The sequence below is a fragment of the Colobus angolensis genome, unplaced genomic scaffold (assembly GCF_000951035.1).
Source record: "Colobus angolensis palliatus isolate OR3802 unplaced genomic scaffold, Cang.pa_1.0 Scaffold30, whole genome shotgun sequence".
In the NCBI taxonomy this organism is placed as follows: Eukaryota; Metazoa; Chordata; class Mammalia; order Primates; family Cercopithecidae; genus Colobus; species Colobus angolensis.
The window spans coordinates 11,842,888-11,858,509 of NW_012116266.1; the positions used below are offsets into that span (position 1 = coordinate 11,842,888).

Sequence of the window (15,622 nt, forward strand, 5' to 3'; positions counted from 1 at the left end):
GAGATGGAGTCTTGCTCTCTTGCCCAGGCTGGAGTGCAGTGGCACAATCTCGGCTCACTGCAACCTCCACCTCCCAGGTTCAAGTGATTCTTGTACCTCAGCCTCCCAGGTAGTTGGGTTTACAGGTGTGTGCCACCACACCCAACTAATTTTTGTATTTTTAGTAGAGACAGGGTTTCATTTTGTTAGCCAGGCTGGTCTCAAACTCCAACCTCAGGTGATCCACGGGCTTTGGCCTCCCAAAAGTGCTGGGATTACAGACATGAGCCACCACACCCGGCCAATGTTTTTATCGTTTGCAAATTTAGGTTAATACAGAAATTTAGTGTTCTCTTTAATTACATTAGGCGCTCACACTTGATATGAAGCTTTGTGTACTATAAAAAAGTAGGCCAGGTACCATGGCTCACCCCTGTAATCTCACTACTTTGGGAGGTTGAGCCAGGCTGATCACTTGAGGTCAGGAGTTCAAGACCAGCCTGGCCAATATGATGAAACCCCATCTCTACTAAAAATACAAAAATTAGCCGGGCGTGGTGATGCACACCTATAGTCCCAGCTACTCAGGAGGCTGAGGCAGGAGAATCGCTTGAACCCGGGAGGCCGAGGTTGCAGTGAGCCGAGATTGCGCCACTATACTCCAGCCTGAGTGACAGGAGTCCGTCTAAAAAAAAAAAAAAGTAGCAGAAAAATCATACAAATGAAGAGTAAGGCTCCACAATGAACCGATGATTAGATAGGTAATCTCACCCCCTACTAGGGGATTCACTTGGTAGCTTTCCAGTTTCACAGTGTACTCTATACTAATAATGCATATTTTTTTAGGAAAACAGATTTGAATGTTCTTATCTCAAACTGCTAAGCATATTGTACAAATACATTTTTTTGTTTGTTTGTTTTGAGACGGAGTCTTTCTCTGTCGCCCAGCCTGGAGTGCAGTGGTGTCATCTCGGCTCACTGCAACCTCCACCTCCCAGGTTCAAGCTATTATTCTGCCTCAGCCTCCCGTGTAGATGGGATTACAGGCATGCATCACCACACCTGGCTAATTTTTGTGGTTTTTTTAGTAGAGATCAGGTTTCACCATGTTGGCCAGGCTGGTCTCGAACTCCTGGCCTCAAGTGATCTGCCCACCTTGGCCTCCAAAGGGCTGGGATTACAGAGGTGAGCCACTACACCTGGCCCATATGTATTGCCTGTTTAGTTAACAATGAGATGCTTGAAGAAATAAAAATCAACTACTTTTACTAAAATATTTGCATAGCATGGAAGAACTACACAAAGAAATCTTTAGCACATTCAAGAAGTATTCACAAAATAAAGTATATACAATTTAAAATTTAGCTGCTCAAAAAAGATGTCATCATATAGACAGTAGGGCAAAGTATCCAAATAAAAAACTTAGTTCTATGATTACAGTGAATTTGACATCAACCAGTAAATGTGTTTATAATGGTAACACACTCTTTACTAACAATGTAATCAAGGATTTTTTTCCTTTTGAGACAGAGTTTTGCTCGTTACCCAGGCTGGAGTGCAATGACGCGATCTTGGCTCACTGCAACCCCTACCTCACTGGTTCAAGCGATTCTCCTGCCTCAGCCTGCCAAGTAGCACCGCGCCCGGCTAATTTTTCTATTTTTAATAGAGACAGGGTTTCTCCATGTTGGTCAGGCTGGTCTCCAACTCCTGACCTCAGGTGATCTGCCCGCCTTGGCCTCTCAAAGTGCTGAGATTACAGGCCTGAGCCACTGTGCCTGGCCAAGGATTTCTAATTGTATTCTGAGAGTAAAAGTTGTTAAGTCATCAAGAATTTAACTGAGAAACTGTTCTAGAAATTCAAATTTGACATCTCAAGTCAGAGAAAAGGAAATGTATATATACAAAAGAAGTGTTATTTATGGGAACATAATTAAAAGTTAGCTACTTTCCCAGATATGATAGGAAAAAAAGAATGAATTGACTATATGATCTTTTGGAAATAAAAACCTAAGTTTACCTTTGGATATACATAGGATAATTCAAACAAAAAGTGGAATCTAACTTCCTTATCACACAGAACTGTCCTTTTCCCCTCTTCTTAGAACATTTTTATAAATCATTGGTTTGCCAGGCTCATTAATTTTTTAGTAGTATTTATGTACATATAAATACCTTTTCAAAATTCTGAAAACAGCATTAAGGAAAAACAGGAACTGTTTCACTTAGGTCTTACCTAGTACAGTGAATCAACTTCACAGTGCAATGAATACTAGTAAGATATCAATATGAATACAAAAGCAAGACTACAAACTGATTATTTTCTTTTGGAGCTGTTTTATGATCAATTCCAAACATACAATACAGGGAAGGTGAAATGAGTAAGAAAAAAATCATATTTAATTCCCCATTAACACTAAGCCATATTATTCAAAATGTGTTTCAAAATACTCAGCCAGATCACCAAATCTCAGTCACTACCTTAGTATAAATATTCACTAGGAAAATAGTCAAGCACAGAAATCCATTGTGAGACACCATCTAGAGAGAACAGCTACACTGCTATATATAATTTATTAACTTAGTAGTTTAGTCTCTCAATATTTAGCAAGTTTGTTTAAAAATTACCATTATCATTGGTTTATAGTGTCATTAATATAAATCCATAATTTCAAAGTCAACATTCCTTTCACTGTGAACATAAGACTTCTTAAAAGCTAGTTGTGGGTTGGGGAACAGTAATGACTGTGGCTGGTGGGAACTGCTGAAAGCCAAAAAGACTGGCAAGCTTGGAAAGGCATACATGATATATACACACACCCTCAGTATACTACTGTTACCCATATTTTTGCTGTACATTCTTGTCTCAAAAGATGGTATAAATTATTCCCTTAAATTTGAAAAAACAAGATGAATACATTTTCATCTTCATTGCAAAATTACCCTTTTAAATAAAAAAGAAGTTCCTCATGTTTGTTAAATCTGTTCAAAAGTTGGATTTAAATACTTTCTTCACAACATGTACAATGTTTTCACCCTTAGTGCCTCACTACAATCAGTTTGGCAATAAGACCTCCAGTGCTTTATCAAAAATGGCATTCAACAGATTATAAGATTGTTAAATCTGCATTTGAATCATTCTTATCACAATGAATTATAACAAAGTCCAAAAACTGTATGACTATTCATCAACACGCTTGGAACCTATGAATTATTGCAAATAATCTCACACGTGCATGTAATTCAAACATAAACTTCGTGGGAGAGGGGGTGTAAAATAAATACTACAGTATTTCTTCAATTCTATTTAATGCTGCCTAGCTGGTTAAATGAAAGATTAATATTACCAACAGGAAGAGTCAAACTATTTTAAGGACTGTTTTCTAAGTAGAATAATTTTTGCAAAACGAAGATAAGCAAGAGCCTATGCAAATACATTTTCTTGTAGTGTAATGTAATTGCTAATATGAGGTATAATCTGTAAGCAATTAATACAAATATAAATAGGTATAAGCCACCATTAACTCAGTCTGGTGAAAAGCTTCTCAGTTAAAGTAGTTTGAGGATAAGGTTAAGGGAAATGAGAAGGGGTGGACAGGGCAGGTTTCCAGTGAGACATATGTGCCTTATCATTATGATCATCCTGTATGTACCAGTCCATTGTTGCAGAAAGGTAAATCCTTTCCAAGTATGTTATACTTTATGTTACACAGTAAAATTATTTAAGTATTACTAATGCTTCATCTGCATTTTTATTTAGATATACACATAATTATATATGCGTATCAAAAACTATAAACAGAATTTTAAAACACTTTTATCTCAATTGGGGAAAGTTAACAGGTAAGACAAAACTATGTACTATAGAATTTTTTAGGATATCTAAACTCAAGGTAAAACCAATGGAAAACATTTCTACCTCTTCAGTAAATGGCTTGTGTGAAACCTCAAGCTCTCAATCATTTTTTTTATAGATGGGTTTGTTTGATGAGGATTGTGATCCAATGATTGTTTAGCAGCAATTTTACCAAACTGTAAATTCTTTTATTAACAGGCATTATAAACAGATAATACTAATCTTATTTAAAAACCATGAGTGCCACACTGGTGAATATACAGCTTATGAATAACTTAAAAAGTATTTCCCATTTTAAAAGGTAAACCCAGCATACAAAAACCTATACTAAACAAAGAAGCTATAATATGGATACATGATTGATGTGTCTAAAATGATATATACAGTACATAATTAATGTTAATTATATGATCAGTACATTTTTCCATATGATTCCCTTCATGCTTCACTTTCCCCAGAAACTGAATTCTGTACTTCCTCTTCTAAAATTGGTACAATCAGGTTATCCTTGGACATCAAATTGTATTTCATCACAAATTTAGTAAACCGATGACACAAAAATGTTTCATTCTGTAGAGAGGAAGACAAAAATATTATTTTAATTCACTATCCCAAACCAAAAGACTAGAAATAACATCAATATATATTATGGTCATTCTGATAAGAATGTATCAAGATTAATTAGTGAAATATACTTACTTCATATTCATCAAATATCTGCCGATGATGAAAATAAGCATGTGAAAATATTCTGTAAATCCTACGGCATACTGATCCTAGTTTCGCTACAGATGATTCCTTTATGCTAACTCTAGAAGCAGAAAAGAAACCATAGATTCTTAGAACTGGATAGAATCTTAGGAACAATATAGTCCAATTTTCTCAGTTTACAAGTGTACAAACTGACACGTAGGGAAAATAAGTGACTACTTCGAGGTCACACTGCGAGTAAATGCCTGGAGCCTCTACTCCTCACTTCTGGGCCAGTGTTCTCTCGGCCTAATCACAGGGCCTAAGTTAAATTCAGCATTATAGTTTTGAAACTTTGTAAAAGTTTAACACAGTTAGAATAAGTCCCCGACATTTCCAAATTTACTAAAACATCTATTTCCAACATTAATACATTGTCCACTAGAGGCGATTAAAACTCCTGAAAGGAATTATTGTTTTCTTTTACAGAACTAGGTTATTCTTTCCTTTTTTTTTTTTTTTTTTAAAGAAATTAAGGTCGGGTGTGGTGGCTCACATCTGTAATCCCAGCATTTTGACAGGCCAAGGCAGGTGGATCACCTGAGGTCAGGAGTTCAAGACCAGCCTGGCCAAAATGGTGAAACTCCATCTCTACTAAAAAATACAAAAATTAGCAAGGCATGGTGGCAGGCACCTGTAATCCCAGCTACCCGTGAGGCTGAGGTTGCAGTGAGCTGAGATTGCGCCACTGCACTCCAGCCTGGGTGAGCAAGACTCCATATATAAAAAAAGAGAGAGAGAGAAATTAAAACTGTTTATTTAAAATTGAAATTGTCTGCATATTTCTGATATCCTTTTTAAAAATATGTATACACCGAATATTAAGGCCAAAAAGCAGTATTTTTCTTAACATATTTTATATGAGCTCTTTGAAGCTAATCATATTTGGGGGGAAAAATCTCCAAATCTATCCATCTGGTAACAAGTACCTTAATAAAATAAAAGGCATTCACAAACTTCACTGATAATGTATTACATAATATATTTAAGATCCGACTTCTCAGATGTTAAAAATCAATGAGCAAGGATAAGGAATTCTTCAAAAACAAATAGTTCAACTTAGGAAAGTCTGATCTCTTTTTTTTTTTTTGAGACAGAGTTTCGCTCTTGTTGCTCAGGCTGGAGTGCAATGGCGCGATCTTGGCTCATCACAACCTCTGCCTCCTGGGTTCAAGCGATTCTCCTGCGTCAGCCTCCCAAGTGGCTGGGATTACAGGCACTCATCACCACGCCCAGCTCATTTTGTATTTTTAGTAGAGAAGGGCTTTCTACATGTTCGTCAAGCTGGTCTCGAACTCCCGATCTCAGGTGATCTGCCCACCTCAGCCTCCCAAAGCGCTGGGATTATACGTGTGAGCCTGCGCCTGGCCGGAAAGTCTGCTCTTTAGGCATACTACATAAGGGGAGGCCGAGTCTAACTATCATAGATTCAAATGAGCAAGTATATACATATCCCAACGCTAAAGTATGAGAGGGAGAGCTCTGCAGAATGACACACATGAACAGGTGCTAGCCTTAGATTGAACTGGCCTTGAGCTTTGACAGCCGAGTCCTGCTGTTTAACTACAGTCCTAATTTCAAAACTTGAATAAACAAGCCAAAATACAATAGCTAAAAAAAAATACAAAAATGCATTAATGAGCAACCTAATGTTACTTTTAAAATACTAATCTTATAAATTAAATCTAAAATGTTTAACATTATGTTTAAAAGTTTCCATTACCTGCTGGGAAAATATTTATTGCTATTCAGAAGACATGCAGCACCATCAAGTGTATGTCTAGTATAGTCTATAGCAGGACACTAAAAAAGAAAGAATATAGAAATGCATCAACAAAGAGCTCTCTCTTAGGTTAGATATATTCATTATATGGGTATACCTTATTCCAAAGACATGAGCATGTCATAAGAAAAAAGTTCCTTACAATTTCCGAATGCTTGTAAAATATGTTATATTAATAAGTAAGGTTTATTATCCCCTTGAACTATATCACAATTCTAGATGATACATAAACCAGTCTCCCATTTTTATTCCCAACATCATACCTACAAGAAAACAACAATTACAGATAAGAAGAATCCTGATTTATCTCTGGTCTCTCCAGGGATGCCTTCTTATATCCTAAACAATATCCCTTACTATGTCCTTGGTACTCTATTATTAATCTAGCAGCCCTCTAAAGAACTTTCTCCCAAATCACCTTTGAATTTTAACATGAAATATCAAAGTTTCCTTATAGTTTAACAAATCTGACTTATTCTGTTCCATTTATCAGAAACACTGAAAAAAAGAAACAATGAAACACTGTCTCATGGCAACTCAGTAAATTTATTAAAGGAAAAATAAAACTGCAAAGTAACTGTCCTCCTCCAGTCCTCCTGAGGGCAGACAGGGAGCAGCATCAAGGGGAAAGCAGTCTAGAAACAAACCAGGGAGTCAACCAGAAGGAAAAAACAACTAAAGGAAGGAGTAACAATGAGTCTAGCTCAATGACTCTACCCAGTAATTAGATTATTTTTCAAGTTTCAGACTGAAACTGTCACTTAGAAATACAGTTCAATAACTACTAAATATGGCTTAGTGCCATGGCACTAAAAAATTATCTAACAAAAAAGAAGTATTTTTCTAACAATAATATCCATAGGAATTTTTGATTAGTAGAGTCATTGCCAAAAACAGTACCATGAGCAATATTTATTGAAAAAAACTACCTTTCTCCAGATATGTGACCACAGATGAGTTGGTCAAAAGCAAATATCCCAAGTCACTGTATTTCTCATATTTGTCATTTGGGTACACCATGGCAGTTTTACAACCTTTAAACCAGAATCATCAACAGGAATACAGCAGACCCTTGAACAACACAGGTTTGAACTGCGTAAATCTACTTATGATCAGATTTTCCCAGAGATGGCAAGACCAACCGCACTTCTCTTTCTCCTCAGCCTACTCAACGACATGAACACAACAAGGAAGGCCTTTATAATGATCCACTTAATGAAGAGCAAATATACTTTCTCTTCCTTATGATTTTTCTTTTAAAAAAAAAAAAAAGAGAAAGAAAGAAAGAAGGTCTCACTATGTTGACCAGGCTGGTCTCGAACTCCTGGCCTCAAGCGATCCTCCCATGATTTTCTGAGTAACATTTTCTTTTCTCTAGTTTACTTCATTGCAATACACTATATAATACATAGAACATACAAAATGTGTGTTAATTAACTATTACTGGTAAGGCTTCCAGTCAACAGTAGGCTATTAGTAATTAAGTTTTGGGAGAGTCAAAAGTTATACTCAAGATTTTCAACTGCACAGAGGGTTGGCATCCCAATTCCAGAGTTGTTCAAGGGTCAACTGTATAATGCAAGCCATATATTTAATTTTAAGTTTTCTAGGCCCAACGTGGTGGCTCACACCTGTAATTCCAGCACTTCGGGAGGCCAAAGTGGGAAGATCACTGAGTCCAGGAGTTCAAGACCAGCGCAGGCAACACAGGGAGATGCCCCTATCTCTACAAAAAATTTGAAAAATTAGCCAGACATGGTGGCACATGACTGTAGTCCCAGCTACCAAGAAGGCTGAGACAGGAGGATTGCTTGAGCATGGGAGGTCAAGGCTGCAGTAAGCCAAGATCAGGCCACTGCATTCCAGCCTGGATAACAGGGTAAGATTCCATCTCAAAAAATTAATTAACTTTCTAAGAGATACATTAAAAAGGTAACGTGAAAGAGGTGAAATTAATTTTGATATTGTAGTTTGACCCACTATCTCCAAAATATTACCATTTCAGAAGGTAACTGATATAAAATTAATGGGCTACTTTTCGACTTTTAAGATATAATTGATACAACTAAAATTTGCTCGTAAGAATTCAGTAGTTTCTAGTATATTCACGAAATTGTGCAACCATTACCATTAAATTTCAGAACATTTCAGCATCCCAAAAAGAAACCTTGAACAAATTAGCAGTCACTTCCCATTCTCTCCTTCCCCCAGCCCTAAGCAACAACTAATCTAGTTTCTGTTTCACAGGATTTGCCTATTCTGGATATTTCATTTAAAATGAAATAATATAATAAGTGGTATTTTGTGTATGGCTTCTATTACGTTTTCAAGGCTTATCCATGGTGTAGCATGAATCAATACTTCATTCCTTTTTTTAAAATTCAAAACTTTTTAGCCTTTAATGTTTTAAATATATACAAAATGCTGTACTGTACGTTTCTCCCTTTAAGACTTCATTCCTTTTTATGGCTGAATAATATTCCATTGTACACATATACAGTCAGCACTTTGCATCTACAGATTTAACCAACCAGATCAAAACTACTTTTTAAAATCCCATAACAAAAAAAAATACAAATTAAGAAATATAGTATAACAACTATTTATATAGCATTTACATTGTATTCAGTATTATACGTAATCTAGAGATGATTTAAAGTATATAGGAGGATGTGCATAGGTCATACGCAAATACTACGCCATTTTATGTAAGAGACTTTGGTATCTGTGTTTTTGGTATTCACGGGGATCCTGGGACCAATCCTCTGAGGATACTGAGGAGATGGCTGCAATACATTTTGCTTATCCATTCATCAGTTGATGGATATTTGGTTGTTTCACTTTTTTGGCTATCATAAATAATGTGACTGTGAATATTCATGTACAAGTCTTTGTGCAGATATGTTTTCATTTTGGGGGAACTACATATCAAGGAGTGGAATTCCTGGGTCATATGCAACTCTATGCTTAACCATTTTAAGGAACTTCCAAACTGTTTTTCAAAATAGTTGAAGCATTTTACAATCCCATCATCAATGTTTAGAGGTTCCACTTCACATCTCACCCAGCATTTATTATGTATATCTTTTCTATTTTAGCCATTATAGTGGGTGTGAAAGTATATGCCATTTGGGGTTTTGATGCTTTTTTCTTAACATTTTAAAAAATTGTAGTAAAATATATACAACATAAATTTTTCCATTTTGACCCTTTTTTTTTTTTTGAGAAGGAGTCTCACTCTGTCGCCCAGGCTGGAGTGCAGTGGTGTGATCTCCACTCACTGCAAGCTCCGCCTCCAGGGTTCATGCCATTCTCCTGCCTCAGCCTCCCAGTAGCTGAGACTACAGGCATATGCCACCACGCCTGGCTAATTTTTTGTATTTTTAGTAGAGACAGGGTTTCACCTTGTTAGCCAGGATGGTCTCAATCTCCTGACCTCATGATCCGCCCACCTCGGCCTCCCGAAGTGCTGGGATTACAGGCATGAACCACCAAGCCCAGACAGCTTTTTGACCATTTTTAAATGTACAATTTAGTGGCATTAATTTACAATATTGTGCAATCATCATCACTGTTTCCAACTCCCAAACAGAAACTATTATGGCCAGGCATGGTGGCTCACGCCTATAATCCCAGCACAATGGGAGGCCAAGGCAGGTGGATCACTTGACACCAGGAGTTTGAGACCAACCAGGTCAACATGGTGAAACTCCATCTCTACTAAAAATACAAAAATTAGCCAGGCATGGTGGTGCACACCTGTTGTCCCAGCTACTCAGGAGGCTGAGGCAAAGAACCGCTTGAGCCTGGGAGGTGGAGGCTACAGTGAGCCGAGATTGCGCCACTGCACTCCAGCCTGGGCGACAGAGTGAAACTCTCTTCAAAGAAAAAAAAAAAGAAGAAAAAAAAGGAACTCGGCTGGGCGCAGTGGCTCACACCTATAATTCCAGCACTTTAGGAGGCCGAGGTGGGAGGATCACATGAGGTCAGGAGTTTGAGGCCAGCCTGGCCAACATGGTGAAACCATGTCTCTACTAAAAATACAAAAATTAGCCAGGTGAGGTGGCACATGCCTATAATCCCAGTTACTTGGGAAGCTGAGACAGGAGAATTGCCTGAACCTGGGAGGCAGAGGTTGCAGTGAGCCGAGATTGCGCCACTGCACTCCAACCTGGGCAACAGAGCAAGACTCTTGTCTCCAAAAAATAAATAAATAAATAAGTCTATCACCCTTAAGCACTAACTTCCCACACCTCCCATCCTTTGGCACGTGGTAGTTATACTGAATGTGATAAATTCAATTTATCTAACTACCTTCTGTTTATAAGAATTTATTCACTCTAGATAAGTGGAATGCTACAGTATCTGTCCTTTTGCATTTGACTTGTTTCACTCCACATAATACATACTGGATTTTAAAGGTTCATCTATGTTGTAGCATGTATCAGAACTTCATTCCCTTTCACGGTTTTATAATATTCCATTGTATGTCTATGCTACATTTTGTTTCTCCATTCTCAGAGTTGTTTTCCTTTTTCTAATTAAGCATGGTTGTAGCATGGGAGACAGTGTTAATCAGCTTAACAATAATGCACAACCCTCACATCAACTGTCTGTGGTTTTGAGATGTGCCTTAATAACTAATGTTGAGCATCTTTTCATGTGCTTACTGGCCATTTCTGAATCTTTTTTTGAGACATGGTCTCTCTCTGTCACATAGGCTGGAGTGTAGTGGTGTGATCTTTGCTTACTTCAACCTTGAGCCCTTGGGCTCAGGTGATTCTCCCACCTCAGCCTCCCAAGTAGCTGGGACTACATGTGAACACCATCACACTCAGCTAATTTTTTGTATTTTTAGTAGAGATGGGGTTTCACCATGTTGGCTAGGCTGGCCTCGAACTCCTGACCTCGGGTGACCCACCCACTTCGGCCTCCCAAACTGCTGGGATTACAGGCATGAGCCACTGCACCCAGCCTTACTGTCTTCGAAATCCAGTATTTATTTTGTGTTTACAGCACATTTCAATTTTGACTACCCATATTTCAAGTGCTACACAGCTACCTACATGTGACTCATGGGTTACCATATCACTCTATCTTTAGACCTTTAACTGGTTTCTGAATTTTTCTTAATTTGGATGACATTTTGCCTTGTTTTCGCTGCCTTCCCTTCACCTTCCCCCAATTAATTCTCAGGTAACTATCCCTAATCTGTAACAGTTATAACAGCAAAAAGATGGCAAAATATAGCAGGTTACAAAATACTACGTAATGGTGTTTACAAATTTATATATTGTATTTTTCCAAATATACAATCATAATGATACTGCAAGTGATCACAATCAGCATGTGACTGTGAGGGCTTGTAGACATTAAGTTATAATGTTTGTCGCCTATTTGTATAATTTACTCTATATGCTGAATGTCTCTTTTTAATTCTCAAGGATACTGAATAAACGATTATCGGTGCTAAGTATTCTGCTTCTCCCACTTCAGAATCTGCCTAGTGATTTTAATCCATGAGAGCAATTTTCTTAGCTTAGTTTGTCAGTTCCTACAGTTTCCTGACTAAGCAGTTATTTGAGAAGAGTTCAGAAAGTGTCCTTTCAAATTGTTTGTATTTTTACAGTAATTCCATTCAATATAACTACCACTTGGAAATCCTACTATCACCCTCCCTTGACACATGGCCAGTTCAATAGATCTGGACTTCAGCAAGCAATGCTGCAATTCTAAGACTCATTTACAGGCCGGGCGCGGTGGCTCAAGCCTGTAATCCCAGCACTTTGGGAGGCCGAGACGGGCGGATCACGAGGTCAGGAGATCGAGACCATCCTGGCTAACACGGTGAAACCCCGTCTCTACTAAAAATACAAAAAAAAAACTAGCCGGGTGAGGTGGCGGGCACCTGTAGTCCCAGCAATCCGGAGGCTGAGGCAGGAGAATGGCGTAAACCCGGGAGGCGGAGCTTGCAGTGAGCTGAGATCCGGCCACCGCACTCCAGCCCGGGCAACAGAGCAAGACTCCGTCTCAAAAAAAAAAAAAAAAAAAAAAGACATTTACAGGTCTTAATGTTAATGACTATCCTTTCATTTAATATTAATCAAGAAAGAAGTAGATATGAGAATAACAGTATATTTAAGAGTCATAACACATCACAAACTGGGTATCACTTCCACTCTAAAGAAAGAATAATACATCATTACTATGTGCCAGAACAAAACTAGCCTTGATTCAGCCTTCTTGATTCAGTTTCCTAATTGCAATAATCACATCATTCACTACATTAAGTAGCCAACTTCAGAGAATTATCAATGAAACCACTATGTGGATTTTCCCAGATGCAGACAGATAGAATCTTAATACTGCTTCAATTAATTAACACAAAAATGTAACATCCTGAATGAAATCAGTCTTCCAAATAAGTACTACTCTCTTAGGTACCAAATATTCCTTATTTTGGAGCATTTATCCTTTTTGAAACAAAAAACACCAGATACTGATTTTGCAACTAGGGCCTCACTTGTCTTCAAGCCTTAGAAGTCTATCAATATAATGACCACTTTCAGGTCTATGATTCTACAGAATTGGCCTAACCCAATATCCCCAGTGAGTCAGTGTCAAGTAAAAAGTAATTGTAACAGATTAAATGGGAATACAGATTAAGGGAAAAGCAATGCATAGTTTAACCAACCCAGTTGTAAAGACCATTTTTGAGACAACTAAGGAAAAGTACACTGGGTATCAGATGATATGAAGAAGTTTTTAAAATAAGAAAAAGTAAAAAATTAATAAATAAGAAAAAGTATAGTAGGCCAGGTACAGTGGTTCACATCTATAATCCCAGCACTTTGGGAGACTGAGGTGGGCAGATTACTTGAGGTCAGGAGTTTGAGACCAGGCTTGCCAATACAGCAAAACCCCATCTCCACTAAAAATATAAAAATGAGCCTGGCACAGTGGCGCATGCCTGTAATCTCAGCCACTCACGAGGCTGATGCACGAGAATCTCTTGAATCCGGGAGACAGAGGTTTGCAGTGAACTGAGATCACACCACTGCACTCCAGCCTGGACAATAGAGTAAGAATCCATCTCGAAAAAACAACAACAAAAAAAACTGCTATGGCCTATAGTCTTACCTTGATTAAAAACTAAATAAGGAGAAAAACAACATGAATATTTAAAAGCTCAAAAGTAACATCTCTACTTAAACTAGGCATCAAAGAGTAATCAATAGTTCTTCCTATCAAAAGAAATAATCTGAACAAAAACCTAAATAGGCGTATCTCAATCATTACACAGTAGATAATCAGCACAATGTGATAGATGTTAATCTGTAATAGCCAGTGGATCATGAAGTGAATTCTAGCCCATGTAATTGCCCAATCATGAAAAATGATGCTTATCATAAGAAATCCTAAAATAGCGCTGCAGTAATAACCTCACAACAAGCAACTCAAAATGAAATAGCAAAATAAACAGTGAACTAAAAACCCTAAAAACTTGTCTATCATTGTATTGAGAGAGGTTTAGGCTATAACAATTTTATTAGTCACTCTATTTCATAAATCCTCACCTCTTTTGGAGTTTTATGAGCTGCACAAAGAAAAATCCATTGTTCAGTTGCTGTCATTTGTGTGCAAGTATCTGGATGGCATTCACTCTGTTAAAAATAATTAATTTCTTAATATGTAAAATAATAATGAAAAAGCTTATCATTTAGGTTACTATATTTCCATAACAAATTCTAGAAGAAAGTTAGAAATTTGGAGAAGTTTTTGTAAGCACATGAAGCTATAAAAACAGAGAAAAAAAATCAGAACTTTCAATTACAACTTTGACTTAAAGAAAATATTACCTGAAGTTTGACAGCAAGTCCATTTAGCTCAAGGCAGAACTGCCTGAAAATGCAAATACATAAATAAAAAGTCATTATCTGTTCTCTACAGCAATTTTTAGAATATTAGCTGCAAAACGAGAATCCCATCAGTATCATTCCTCCTCCCTCACAACCATTATCAAACCCAGCTGAACAGACGACAACACATTTCTTCTAAAGGCTTACAGATTAAAAATAGAAAACCAATAACCCTCATAACATCCAATACCAGAGTTCAGTGAGCTGATCATTCTCTTATATACTAGAAATTAGTACAATTTTTCAGGGAAGTAATTTGGAAATATTTACCAAGACTTTTAGGAAGTGTATACTTTTTGACTAAGTCATTCTTCTAAGAATCTATTGTAAGGAAATAATCAGATCTGCATGCAGATAAATGCATAAACATGTTCACAGGAGTTATATATGCATATGAGAAAATTTCTGAATTGTAGAAAAATTCAGCAACTGGAGGGTAATAAAATGTTGGTATACAGAAACACACAGAAATTACAGCAGGGCACAGTGGCTCAGGCCTGTAATCCCAACACTTTGGGAGCTGAGGCAGGCGAATCACCTGAGATCAGGAGTTCAAGACCATCCTGGCCAAAATGGTGAAACTCCATCTCCACAAAAATACAAAAATTAGCCAGGTATGATGGCAATGCCTGTAATCTCAGCTATTTGAGAGGCTGACAAGGGAGAATTGCTTGAACCTGGGAGGCAGAGGTTGCAATGAGCCGACTGCACTCTATCCTGGGCGACAGAGTAAGGCTCCATCTCAAAAAAAACAAAAACAAAATTACACTACAATTACATTAAGGCCATCAGTTTTAGACAGTTATGTGATAAAAAGACAATCTTCTATGTCACAAAGACAGTTTTATAGGTGTCAAAATACTGAACATGTTCCCTCCAAAAGTCCTACCTATTAATATTTAGTTCAATGTATCAAGTTAGATAAATCAATACTATGTTTCCTCATCAGAAAAACTGAATCATTTTGGTTCCCAAAACAATGCAAAGCTAAAACCTATATAATCAGAAGACGAAAAAAAAACAAAATTCCCCCCAAAAAAGAAAAAAACCAGGATATATATGAACAAATTTGGTAGGAAAAACTTTACTTACTGCACATTGTAACAGAAGAAAACAAAAAGGCAAGAGTCAAATTTTCAGCTGTTTGTAACTGCATTTCCTTTCCAGATGCCTAATAATGCTGTCCTTAGATTACAAAAATAACATTTTTTTTAATTAATTTATTTTTGTTATACTTTAAGTTCTAGGGTACATGTGCACAACGTGCAGGTTTGTTACATATGTATACATGTGTCATGTTGGTGTGCTGCACCCATTAACTTGTCATTTACATTA

At 37.2% G+C, this 15,622-nt stretch overlaps 1 protein-coding gene across 3 annotated transcripts in view; it reads right to left on the minus strand.

The window, feature by feature from the left end:
- Window positions 1-1,228: 1,228 nt before the first annotated feature.
- The window catches only part of MOB4 (MOB family member 4, phocein), a 46,691-nt gene continuing 32,297 nt past the window's right edge, over window positions 1,229-15,622 (minus strand). For all 3 annotated transcript variants that reach the window (XM_011949985.1, XM_011949982.1, XM_011949986.1), the window contains 5 exons: window positions 14,228-14,270; window positions 13,946-14,032; window positions 6,309-6,388; window positions 4,535-4,646; window positions 1,229-4,405 (listed from right to left, as the gene is read on the minus strand). In XM_011949985.1, the coding sequence (XP_011805375.1) occupies window positions 4,274-4,405; window positions 4,535-4,646; window positions 6,309-6,388; window positions 13,946-14,032; window positions 14,228-14,270 (454 nt within the window). In that variant the 3' untranslated portion in view covers window positions 1,229-4,273. The remainder of the gene's footprint in view (window positions 4,406-4,534; window positions 4,647-6,308; window positions 6,389-13,945; window positions 14,033-14,227; window positions 14,271-15,622) is intronic.